The 13,137-nt window shown below is 38.7% G+C and overlaps 1 protein-coding gene across 3 annotated transcripts in view; it reads left to right on the forward strand.

Annotated features, from left to right (window-relative positions):
* Nucleotides 1–12,876, forward strand: part of ROS1 (ROS proto-oncogene 1, receptor tyrosine kinase) — an 83,619-nt gene extending 70,743 nt beyond the window's left edge. For all 3 annotated transcript variants that reach the window (XM_046938527.1, NM_205257.4, XM_046938528.1), the window contains 2 exons: nt 1,615–1,778; nt 11,422–12,876. In XM_046938527.1, the coding sequence (XP_046794483.1) occupies nt 1,615–1,778; nt 11,422–11,573 (316 nt within the window). In that variant the 3' untranslated portion in view covers nt 11,574–12,876. The remainder of the gene's footprint in view (nt 1–1,614; nt 1,779–11,421) is intronic.
* The last annotated feature ends 261 nt before the right edge of the window (nt 12,877–13,137 follow it).

Below are 13,137 nucleotides of genomic sequence, written 5' to 3' on the forward strand. Positions count from 1 at the left end.
CCTCCAAAATTTGCTACTCACTATTAGTTCTTTGTTACTTTAGACATTTACTTACATGTTCAGTCCACATAAGATACTGTGGTGAAATGTAGGTGTGTAGGTGTACATCTAGGTGCTAATTCTTAACTCTAATGTTAAAGTTTATCTAATGATGTGTTTCGGCTGGTTGTTTTTTATTTCCTCTTGGAAGGCTTTCCCCATGAAGTACATTACCCATGTTTGTCACCCAGGAAAATGTAGGCACGTGCTCAAGCTCACGAATGATAATTCATGTATGACTTAGTATATTAGACTCACATTCACCCTCTTGGTTGAAGTCATGCTGGTACATTTCTGGGTCTGTGAAAATTTATGCCTTGTGACTCAAAATTTTGGATGCCACAACATTCTTTGAAAGTTAGATATCTATAATATATGCACCCATAAAAAAATGTACTGACGTTTTTCACCCAAACAAAATATTTTAATAGAAAATATCATGGAAAAATCAGAAGTAGAGAGATGTCCCTCAGTTGTCATCAGGAGTTCTGTAAAATACTGAGTTGCGGTGAAGGACAGCAGCCTCCTTTTTAACATGGACCCTCTGAGCAAGCCAATTCATTTCACATAACTCAGATCTCACAGCAAGGCTGTTTGTCAGGGGAGGATTTGAACTTATGGCTTAGAAGTGAATACTCTGCATTCTTGTAAGAGCTTCCTGAATCGCCCTTTCACTGACTGCTCAAATGCTGCGCTCCGGTTTTGAGGCCCTAAGACCCCTCTCCCAACACTTAACATATCCAGGTGTTGGCTGCAGTTTGGTTTTCAACCCGGCTCCTTCTGGCTTTGTAGGATTTGTTTTTGTGTGTCTCGGGCTTGCCACAATTCATGCCCTCGAGTAGGCAGTGTAGATCCGCCCTATCCTTTAGACAAACAGGAAAGGCAGTTTTTCCACTGAATGATACCAATAGGTTTGTGCAGGGCTGGCTAGGATCCCTGCACCCTGGGGAAACTGATACCATTTTTGCCTTTGATGGGAAAATGTACTCCTATTTGTTTTGGTCTGGGAGCAGAAGTCTAAATTAACCTTCCCTGTCCTGGAGGGTTTGCTTTGAACATCTCTGAAGTTGAAGTGGCATGAGTTGAAGGATAATAAAATAAGCTGATAGCTTCAAGTTCTTTTTTTGTTTGTTTGTTTTAGTTACATTTTTTACTGTCAGAGAATTATTTTCTTGTCTGCTTCCTCAGAAAATATTGGCCACTTTTTAGGAGAGAGTGGTGAGAGTTGTGAGCAAATATTGGTGGGGTTTTGGAGGGGCTTTTTAATTTTTTTTTTAATTTTATTTATTTATTTATTTATTTATTTATTTATTTGGCCCTACAATGTTATAGCTGCTCCCAGTCTCAAAAAATATCCATCTTTGGCAAAACTGAAAGCATTCATGGTGAGAATTCCTGACAACTGACCCATAATCTGCTTTCCTTCCCTCAGAAACTGGTGGTAATCTTTGCACCATATATGAAGGCTTCTGAAGTTGAAAATCTATGCTGAACTTGCTTGTCAGAGGATTAAATGATGAGATGGATGATTCTATTGTCTTTAATACTTACCTTTTAATAATTCTTTTTTTCCAGACGTGATTTAATGACACGATGCTGGGCCCAAGATCCTCACAACAGACCTACTTTCTTTTATATTCAGCACAAACTGCAAGAGATAAGGCACTCTCCACTGTGCTTCAGCTACTTCCTTGGAGACAAAGAGTCAGTGGCTGGGTTCATCAACCAAGCTTTTGAGGGTAAGCCTGGGCAGTGCTGTCCTCACAGCTTCCGCCCAAAGCTGCAACAGTGTAAATGTAGATTCACAAAATGGCTTAGGTTGGAAGGGACCTCCCTAAAGCCCCACTCAGTTCCAGCTCCTGTCATGGGCGGGGCTGCCACCCACCACATCAGACTGCCCAGTGCCCAATCCAACCTGGCCTTGAACACCTCCAGGGATGGATGGGGTATCCACAGCTTTTCTGGGCAGCATGTGCCAGTGCCTCACACCCTCTAAGCAAATAATTTTTCTTCTAACATCTAACCTAAATTTCTCCTTTTTAATTTTAAAGCCATTACCCCTTGTCCTATCACTATCTGCCCATGTAAAAAGTTGATCTCTCATATGCTTATTAGCTCCCCTCAAGTACTGGAAAGTCGCAACTTTTCTCTCACTTTGGGAACTTGTGAGGATGTATTAAGCGTCATTAGGTATGATACATTAGGTACAGCATACATAAGTACCAAGCAAAAAACCTATGAGGTTGAGACTGAGCAAGCATCGCAAAACACATCCAATTCAGATCTAACTTCAATTTCCCCATTAGCTAAGGGTGGCACTTCGGCACTTACTTTAGGAGTACTCGTTCAGTGGTTGCCTGAAATGGAGTATAAATTAGGTACCTAAGGAAGGCAGACTTTATCTTCGCCTGAACTGTGATAGATCCAGCCAGGAATCACAGCATGCCTGTGTTTTGCACACCGTGAATGAGTAAAATGAGGTGATGTTAGGGAAGATATGCTCAAGACAATGAGCACAGCAAAGCCCAATTACAAAAGAATACTTTTATGTACTTTTAATATGTTAAAACTGAGTAGACAGAAATCAGAAAAGACAAATCTGATGTCAGATCTGAGCAAGTGTGACTCAGAGTACCTAAATATTGAAATGAGCATCCTGACTGACCCAGAACAAGATTTTCCAATCCTGCAGTAATTCCCAAGTGGCAAAATCTAGGAAAAAAGTGGAGTCTTAGTAAATGGTGTGATTTGAAAGTCTTCAAAAAGAACATTTTCATCTCTTGAAAAAGCTCACTTTTATTTCCCTATTACTTTTAATTTAACCTGTTTCCTTATTTTGCCTTTCTGGTGGGAAAAAACTAAAACAAAAAACAAAAACAAAAAAACTCTGCTAAAAGAAGTTTCTAAAAAAGAATTTCTAAAAGTTTTTTCTTTTTTCCCCACAAAATGTTTTTGAACTGGGAACTCACTCTGTCTCATAAGCAGTTTTAACATGTCAGTATTTTGTGATTTTCCCCACCCTCAAACAAACTGTGATCAATTCCAGGAATGATGCAGCATTCACTTATGCAATTACAAAGTCGTTTTTCAGCATATTCTACCTACATTCAATTGGTTGACATTGTCGAATTCTCAATTAATGATAGTCTATTCAATATTTTGCTACTCTTTGTCATTCAATGATGTTTTACAAATGTCAGCCTCCCCTTCCCCATCATAATTTCTCTCTGTATCAATTCCACTCAGTATGACATGCTCACATGTCTATACAAGGCCAAAGATTATATCACAGACGCACTGGGACCAAAGTAAGCTAGCACTGATAATCTATAATTTCCTGCTTTTTTAAACAGCTGATTTTGCACCCTTACCCAATAATGAAATGCTTAGTACATATGCATGTAATATAATTTCTAGTTTGTTTAAGGGCATCTTTGCTTTGAATAGTGGTGTTCAGAAAAAAAAGTATTTAATCTGGCACAAATCTAGGCCTGGAATTAGCTCAGGAAATGAGTACAGCCAATTAATTAGGCACCTTGCCCAAGCTAATAGGCCTTATATTTTATATGGACTTTATCTCACCTAAATGCAGCTGTCTAGAAGCTAGCAATCTCATCTCAGATACTCTACTAGGTATCTCTGTGGCCAGGATTCTAGGCATGCTTCAGTTCTCAAAATTCCTCCTTGGCTTCTCCTCAGGCCTTTTTAATGATTTTCACACAGAGGTGCCCATCAGAAAACAGTATAACTTGAAATTATTTCATCTACTTATCATTCTTTCATGTAAGCGTCTTTTAAATTACTAAACACTTGATAAAATCTTTACATGTCTCTATAACACATGTACTTTCTCCCCCATATATTCATAGTTTATCTGTTGGTTATCTTCTTCTTTCCCCAAGAGAGTCTGTACAAGTCCACTCAAACTGTACACTGCATACGTGACTGAAGGCCTAGAGTCCGGGTGATGTTTTAATGTTGCTATATTATCTGATCAGGGAACCATGCCTGTAGGTTTTCTGCAGATGTCCAGCTTAAACTCATTCAATTATTTTTTTGCCTGAAATGTAAACATTTTGTAATGGAGTTCAGAGTAATGCTGGCTCTAGAAGTGTGTTGCAAGAACTGGCAATTCATGTGCTAGTCAAACTTCAAGAATAAAATGCACACTCCTTCGTGATCCTGCCATACACAGTCTGTGATTTATAAAATGCTGTATAAGTAAGTGATTTTTAAAGTAGCTCTAAGTTTGCATTCATTTTTAGCTAGAACTAAATGGAGCACGTCTTGTGTTTGCAGTAGTAGTAGGAAGATGACAGCCAGAACAAGTAATCCAAAATAGCATTCCATGATGGATTGTCCTGGGCAAGGTTTTCCAAAAACGTTACGTGGTCATTGGCCTTTGTGTGTAATGAAACTCCTGTCACAACCCTGCTGCCAAGAAATGCTTGCTCTCACCAGGAGAAGTGACTTCAAAAGAAAGAGCCAAATGTCAAGCAAAGTGTAATAACAGAACTCAAAATAACTATAATATGTAGCTTTACATGGGAAAATACATATTCCAAATTCTGTTAAACCTTACCTGCTTGTAGTTAGCTACGCCATTAGCAGGTCTGTACATGCTATTAGCATTGCTTAATAGGTAGAAGTGCTGAAAAAATGTTAGACCTTCTTATCAACGTTATTACTGCTGCAGTATGTCAGGCAGATTGCAATTATGGGTGAACTAATATAAAAAGTATGCCAGTGGTCTGAAGAGCACACTAACAGGATACCGAGGGGAAGATAGAAGAGACACTGGTTTTGCTGCTGCAAGAGTTACTCATGTAAAGAAGGCAGCAAATAGCAATAAATATGTCCAAACAACACCAGCAGCTGCTGGCATTGCTGTTTAGAAAGGGAGTAAAGGAACCTCAGCAGAGTTTGACTTTGCTTCCTTGACCAAAGGATGGTGAGTATGGCCAGCTATAAGCAACCGTACTTCTTCCAGCACCAAATATCTAGGCAGCAGTCCACTGGGAAGTACAGGTTAGTTTTCAGGCTATGGCAGCATGGCCCAAAGCCAATAACCTTCCTGCAGAAAAAAATGTCACAGGCAGGAGAACATGAGTTTGTTCCTTTGGGATATCAGTCTACAGAATAAGTGCTGCAGTTAATACATATAAAGCATCAGTTTCACTAAATATTTTCTGTATATCTGTGGATCTCTATGGGTATTTCCTTACCCATTTCTCACTCATTTCAACTGAAAGTAGCATTAATGAGGGTTATGTACCTAGATCTGCTTTTATCTCATTCCTGCTGTATGTCAGCAGATGAGCACAATACCAGCCCCAGTACAGTGACTCTGTATCAAGAGAGTTTAAAGGCTCCTTATATCTACCAGTTGAGCATTTACTCTTCTTGCTCTTACAGGCTTTCCCAGAGCACTGATTGTGGACAGGCAAGAAATGCTAACATTTTGAGTGAGGGAAGTGCTTTCCATTTGTAGCACCTTGATATTTGTGGGCTACCTTACTGGTTTTGAATCAAATTGGAATTGAGCCCCACTCATGGCTGAAATATAGGTTGTTCTTCCCTCCTTTTCAAAAAGTGCAAAAGAAATATCATGAATCAGCATGCTAAAAGGATGGTCCTGCATTACTGTAAAAATAACCAGTCCATCTATTCTCAGAAACAACTTTTTACATTTGTGCATTCAGTACAGCCCTATATTTTTTCAAGTCCCAAGCATTCCCCTTTATGGGTATGGAAACACCTGTCTGTTTTGGCAAACATCTTTGTCGACATCAGACAACTGGGCATTAAGCAGCTGGAGCAGCTCCTTGCCTTTTTGACACAGGAGGACTATTCTTATCGGTGCTGCTCCCAGTAATGCATTCTGGACCTATAAGGAAGAAACGTAGAACTGCTCAAAAACTTTGTCAGAGCATGACACCATTACTGCTGGAAGAGGCTGTCCCGATGAGAGCAGATAGCAGGCTGTTTGAGGGATCCTGAGGAAATCCATCGTTGTGACAATTGCCACAGTTATCTTGCAGTTACTTTGTAGACAGGAGGCAAATTTTGCCATCAAAGCTACCAGCTGACAACATTTACTCTGAGATGATTAAAAAAAAAAAAACACATTTAAAAAGGCTGATAATGTGATTTGAGTTTGGTGAAACTATGCGGATCATAGTTGATACATCTCTTTCTTTGAGCATGATAATGTGGGGAGAGGAATTCTGGCATGACTAGACAAAAGCAGCAACTACAGCAAAAAACTCCTCAAAAGTTGGCTGCATCTGCCCTCAGTATTTTGTTTTGTTCAAGAGTTGTAAGTGTTTTTGTTTAAAAAAAAGACTGAATGGAAGCACATTCAGCCTTAAAAGATCATGTTTTAATCCCTAAAGTGGAGATGCCTCTTGGAAAATGTGGGAAGCTAAAACACTCAGTGTATTTAGGTTTTTTTTTCAGCAATTATGGCACGTGCTAAAAATGTCACTTTTTTTTATTTTAACTAAGTGCAAAACTTTTCACTGAGGGGATTTGGTATTAAAATCTGGGATCAGTGTTCTCATTGTTAATTATATGTCTGCCGACTGAGTAGTACTGGGTTGCTATGTAAGTCACTAGCTTATTTTCCTAAAATTAGCTGCCTTTTAGAAACTATTCTGCACACCTCTCCAGTCTTAAAGTAATCACTTGGACAAATGGAAGCTTCTCTGAAGCAGATGTGTTGATAAGAGACATTTTTTAAACCTTGTATCTAGCCTCCTTTGTATTTTTCTGAAATTCAGTAATCCTCTTCCCCACTTAGTTTAGTGAGTGCCTGACCCAAAGCCAGGAGGGGTCAACAAAAAGGCTTCTTCCAAAACAGTGAGTGCTTACAACACTGCAGGAAAAGGCAAACTTGATGGGGTGATCATTTTGTTTGTGTTCCCTAGACAAATGCTTTTTGATTCCGGAGAGTGCACACGAGCTGTATGACATTTCACGGAAAGTAATGCTGAAACTTAGCCTTGCAACGAGTGGAAAAAAATGTATTATAACAGCAGATCATCTGATTTTATAAATGACGTTTGTGTTGTATGAGTGTGCAGATATCACCAGCTAAAATTTTGGTGCTGCGCTTATGCTGTCTGTCTAGACCATTGGATGGTTACCAGAGAGTTGTACACATGTTCAGGGGATGTTACTGTGTAAAGGTCAGTGTGAGAAATGAGTATCTCTGCAAAAACACATCCCTCTCTTCTCTCTCAGTTGTCTGTAAAGGGAGCCTGGGCAAAAAGCCTTAACTAGATATGTAACATCTGAGTAATTAAAACTTGGTAAAACTAATCCTACTTTGTGACCTGGAGAATGGAGGTGCTTCCCCACTTATGTATCAAGACACATTGTATTGAAACAAGTGTGGGCCCGGCTGGTTTTGGTGCTCTTTTATTAAGTGTGATAATAAACTAATTAATAAAAAAGTTTATATCTATGTTTCCCAAGACAGCATCTTATATACAGGCATTTCAGTCCACGAATCTCTAAAAAAAAACTATCAAAAGGTGGAGGAAAAATAAGCAGTCTGTGCTTCAAGCAGTTTAGTGCAGTAAAAATGCAAGATGGACAAAATCCTTGCTTGTAGCATCTTCAGTGTCTGACAGAATAGCAAGGTCGGTGAGTCACCCTCAAGCCATGCGAGATCATACGCTTCGTTAGACAGGAAACACAGATATATCTCCACTGATACATAATACAGAGCAGAGTATTAAAACGGATATATATTTGTTCTATTTATATTCTTACTGGCAATGTGTAGAAACTGAAACACAGTACCTCCAGCTCCAGGTGGCCAACAGGTATTGGCCAAACACTCCAAGCACAGGAACTGCCTCCTAGAGCTGATTGACTCAGTTGGGATGAAGCAGTCACCATTACGTAACCACCTTTTTCTCCCTTAACAAAGGTACATTACCAGGCACTTCCTCTACAGATGTTCCCATTGTGGGCACCTTTCTGTTATGCCAGCCAGTCTCTTGTTCACTCCCATGCAAACTGTGCAGAAGGGGCAAGGGGCAGAATACGTAAAAGAAAAAAACAAGATACAAATGGTAAGAAGAAAATGTGACTGTACTTCTAAACATGTGGTCATTAACCTATTGAAGGTGCTAAGCATCGTATGCCACTGTGTTACCCAGATTTAGTTATGTTTCAGGCTGGATACTTAGCTGTTGTAAATTGCCGATGTCCCACTTGTTTCTATGGAGCTTTGCTAATTTGCGCTGGCTGAGGATTTGGCCTTGAAATAGCTATAACAGAAGATCAACGTCTCTAGATCAGTTTGTTCTGAATCTACCGATCAGCTTTTCTACGGGCTTCTTTTCCTCTTATACATTGTCACCTTCTGAAATTAAACACCTCAAAACCATCTGCTTATCAAGACATCACAACAATTTGCGCCCTTCCAGGCAGGATTTCAAAACATGCTTTGAGATTGCACAGCTTGCAGTGAAGGCAGGGAAAGGGACTCTGCACTGGAAAGGCGGGATACATGACCCCACTTGCATGGCCACTGCCTGCTGCAGGAAGCAGCAGGCTGGGATGCTGGGATTTAGTGGGGGAAGCACAGATTTTATCAGGTTGGGACTGGCCTCCTCAGAGGAGCTTAAGCAAGCAAACTCCATCCGTCATGAGTATGAGTCAGGCTATCACAGTGTCTTGTGTCATTTAATGTGGAGCTCTTTAGACCAAAGTTCTGCCTACCCATAGAGAGCTGCCTTGTAATTAGTTTACCTGCAGTTCAGCTCAGATGTTGTACTTACAAATAGTACTTGGGAAAACATCCCAAGAGGTCCTGCATTTAGGAACTGACACAGGTATCTACGCAGCTACAGTGCAGAGCTTTGAACATAGTATTTTAATTATTGGAAGCAGTCTACCTGAGGGAGCATGGAGCATGGTGGGGACCTACTCCTCAGCAGAGTTCTTGTATTGATCACTGTCCTTCCAGAGCCAGCCTACCTCATGCCTTGATGTAGGTTGTTTGGAGTGGATGTGGGTAACTCTACACTGTGCAGCAGTCCACGGTATGGACAAGCCAGCAGGATTTAAGTGCTTGGAGTTAACTTCCTAGCACAACTCCAGATTCTATTAAGGTGTTCCTTGGACGCCTCCTCTCGGTACGTTTGTTGGCTCAGCCAGGCTCTGCTTGTGAAATGTGAGGGGATCACATCACATGGTTTATCCTGCATTTACTCACGTATAACCCAGCATGACTATACATCAATCAACTAATTTTAGCAAAGTTAAAACTGAAAAGAAAAGAGAGATATCTCATGAATATACTGACCTGTCTCCCATCTGCAGCTTTTATCTTTCTTCAAGTTCTTGATGTTCTTTGTAAGGGGCTTCCTAACTTTATTTGAATGTCTCTACATTGTCTTATGGCTTCCCAGGATGTTGGTGGTGCCTCTAGGTCTCACATTTCTGGGGGAATTTCACAACATATAAGGATTCTTTTTCCTAACTGTTAATTTTCAGCATCTTCTGTCTCTGTTTGTCATATAACTCAGTGAGCAAAAATTTGCTTGTTTGCTGACTTATTTGAGAGGCAAGCATTGTACTGCATAACCTGACATCTTTGCATAGAGTTTTTGGCTTGTACAGCAGAATGATGCTAAGCTTTCTTGGGCACTGAACACTATGCTAAGAGAAGACAACACAATGGTAAAGGAAAGGACTCTTGTAGTCAAAAATCTCATTATGGCAATGGCTGTGCAGCTTATGTGTGTCATGTTATAGAAGAAAGAATATAAACTTTATCTTCTTCCTCTTATTTTTTACAGGGTATGAGCATTCCACATACACGCACAAAAAAAGTCTTTCTTGCTTGTTTTGTCTCAAAAGCACAAAAAGTAAAACCAAACTACGGTGTTTGTTTTTTAGCTCTTTTTCTCTGCAATGAGAAATACAGTGGCATATGAGCTAAAGATGGATTATAATATTTTATATATTCTGTAGATCTTCAGACCTGTTGGGGAAAGAATTAGTAATGTATCTATATATCTGGTAAAAATATCTCAGTGACCTCATACTCACATTTGTGTAAACATCACCTCATCAGTTCCAGATACTTATACAGGAAACAAATCTGAATGCTCCTCCAGTGTTCTATACTTAGGCAGGTCAGCCGGCATATGTCTGGTCTGTAAATACCGAGTTTTACTTGGGTCCTTATTTTAAGGTTTCTCTCTTAAGAGTTTGCTGCAAACATGGTCGCAGCATTTGCCAGCTTGCCTTTTTCAAGGCAACTTGTGCCTGAGGGTTTCCATTAAAGTATTTATTAAACAAAAACCACATACAAAGAAGAGCTGTACTGGTTGGTGAACACTTGGTTGGGATTGAATTACTAAATATTGCCATAATAGTCCTGAAGTGACAAAGTGAGTATCAAATGATTTTTTGTAGCTGTCAGTCAGCATGGTATATGAAGGCTGTTCATTCTGTCCCAGTCTCCACTTTACTAACAGGTTTCTAAATTCAAAACTCTTGTTCATGCTTTTTTCCTCATAATATTTGCTAGTGGTCTCTAGTATGTGGAGAAGACTTTTGACTTTGTAGTTGATGTGTGTGTGTCATTATAGTGACGTAAGAAATTGTTTGTTGTCCCATTGCAACAGCACAACACCTGTGATTCTCATGAGTCAATAATCGTGAATGTCACATTTCATTTTCCAGTTGCGAAGTAAAATAAGGGGGGAGCATAATAAAAAAAATAAAAATATGTTATTAGGAATAAATACACAGATTAGCAACAATTGTAACATGAGCTTTTAGTTAATCACTTGAAAAAACGTTATAGTACCAGTAATAGATTTCAGACAATGATGTACATGCAAACAGCATCAAATTAAGAAAAAAATGTAAAGCTTTTAGTAACGGATAAAAGATATTGTACTGCTGAGTTCATGTTTCCTGGAAGACAGAATATTACAGTTCTTCTAGAGAGAGAGTATATTACAACTTAGTAGGTAGAAAACTGCCCACGTTACTGGAATCCATTACTGTATTACTAGCAGGGTTACAAAAAGCTACAGATTAAAGCCATTTTAGCTTTATGCAGGCTATCTTTCCTACCAAATAAGCCACGTATTCACAAATGTATTGCCATCTGCAAAAGTATTAATGGTGATGACCAAACATCCTCAAGTGGCTTGGTGGAAGGTATAATCCACGCAAGCAGTAGTAGAAAATAGGTTTGACTCATCAGTCACTCTTTATGCAGTCACTAGACAGACTTTCTCTACCAGCTGACTTTGTGCTTTTTCTAATACTACTTGTATATCACTGGGTTGTTACCTTTCTTTTTTCTTCTTTTTATTTATTTACTTTTTTTTTTTTTTAATGCAGATATTGATGTTCCACCTGCGGATTCAGACAGCATTCTTTCAACCACTCTAATGGAAGCAAGGGATCAAGAAGGCCTGAATTATTTAGTAGTAGTCAAAGAAAGCAACCAGGATCAAGGTAGCATCAGCTCTGCAGAACTTACTTCAGTCTAATTCCATCTGTTTGAGGACAGAAGAGAGAACTCTAACAAATAAGACGTAAGACAGAGAAAATATTATGCACTTTATTATACATTTAAAGATTTCTTAAAAGAAACAATAACATTCTAAAACACCAGAACTTCCAGAGAATGTCATAAGGTACTGAAACTTGTGTACAATAAGACAACAGTCATATATTTATGATTTTCTAAGTGCTAAGGTTCATGTTTTTTACAAGAAATAGTTTAGGGAAATAAAACTGGCCATCAGACAGAAAATGATTTTACTGTGATCCCCATTAACTTAATGCAGAGACGTAAACTTTGGACACAAGCAGTCCTTCCAAAAGAGAAGTTCTGTCATCCTGTCTCATAGAAGGGAACAACCTGATCATGAAAAGAAAAACAGTTCAAATATTGCTCCGTTGAGCACACATGAGATTATACAAATTGAAAAGCTAACAAATGCTAGTTGTATTTTTCTGATCTCCAAATCTGTAAGCAATTGAAGAAAGGTGGCTGGGTTCTTCACTGCAGGGATGGTCTATTTTATCATTTCATTTAAACACACACTTGGAATCATCTCAAATTTTAAGTTGCACAGTGATTGATCTGTGAATCTACTATCCACATTCCTTTTCCCTTTTAACATTGATCACCTTTCATTTCATAGTTGATTGGATAAAGGTAAATGTTTTTCCTTGATGTCCTTGGAGATCAAATCAAAACATATAATAAAACAATATATAAATCATTCCTGAGTAAAAGGAAGAAATAAGCTCTTTGGAATGCTTCATCATGAATAGCAATTTGCATATTTTGCAGAGCTATTCACTGACGTCTGTCAGGAAGCTAGAAACGTATCCTGCTTCTATGCAAATTATTGATAGTGGGAAATACTGGAGAGTAGTAAAAATGCGTTGTTTAATGCTAAAATGTAGATATTTTTAAGGAACATTGCCACTGAGATCAAGCTCCAAAAGTTTCTTAAATGGAGATTCAATAAAGATAAACAAGATGTTTGACATTTGACTATTTGAAGGTCTTGCTTCAAATTTAATAAAAATTGAGTTATTTTGGAATTAGTACTCTTTAAAAATTGTTGGCCAAAACAAACAAACAAACAACCAATTCAAATTGGCTGTTATCATATGCCATTTTTTCCTTTTACAGTTTAGCCACAGTTGTACATGTGCAAGCCACAGCTGCCAATACCGACAATTGAAACACTTCTATCTTTTTTTCTCTTAAATTACACTCACCAGGCCATTAATGATGGATAAATAAGTACTGTATAATGTTTCCTCCCTCTTCAATTTCTGTTTGATTAATTGTACAGCTATTCCTTTTATTTCAGTAATTTATACATGAGTAACATTTACTAACCAGTAACACGTGCTAACTGGAAACCAGAAAGATCTCTGTTCTGTGGTCACAGTACCAGGATGACTTCACATGCATATGCAATTCCACTTAACTCAAGAAGACTGCTCAGTCAGCAAGCTGCAAACAAAAGTATGGGAATGAACATGACTTCATATGATATCTTTTTCACCTGATATTCTGATATTAGCAGG

The sequence above is a fragment of the Gallus gallus genome, chromosome 3 (genome assembly GCF_016699485.2).
Source record: "Gallus gallus isolate bGalGal1 chromosome 3, bGalGal1.mat.broiler.GRCg7b, whole genome shotgun sequence".
NCBI classification, from domain to species: Eukaryota; Metazoa; Chordata; class Aves; order Galliformes; family Phasianidae; genus Gallus; species Gallus gallus.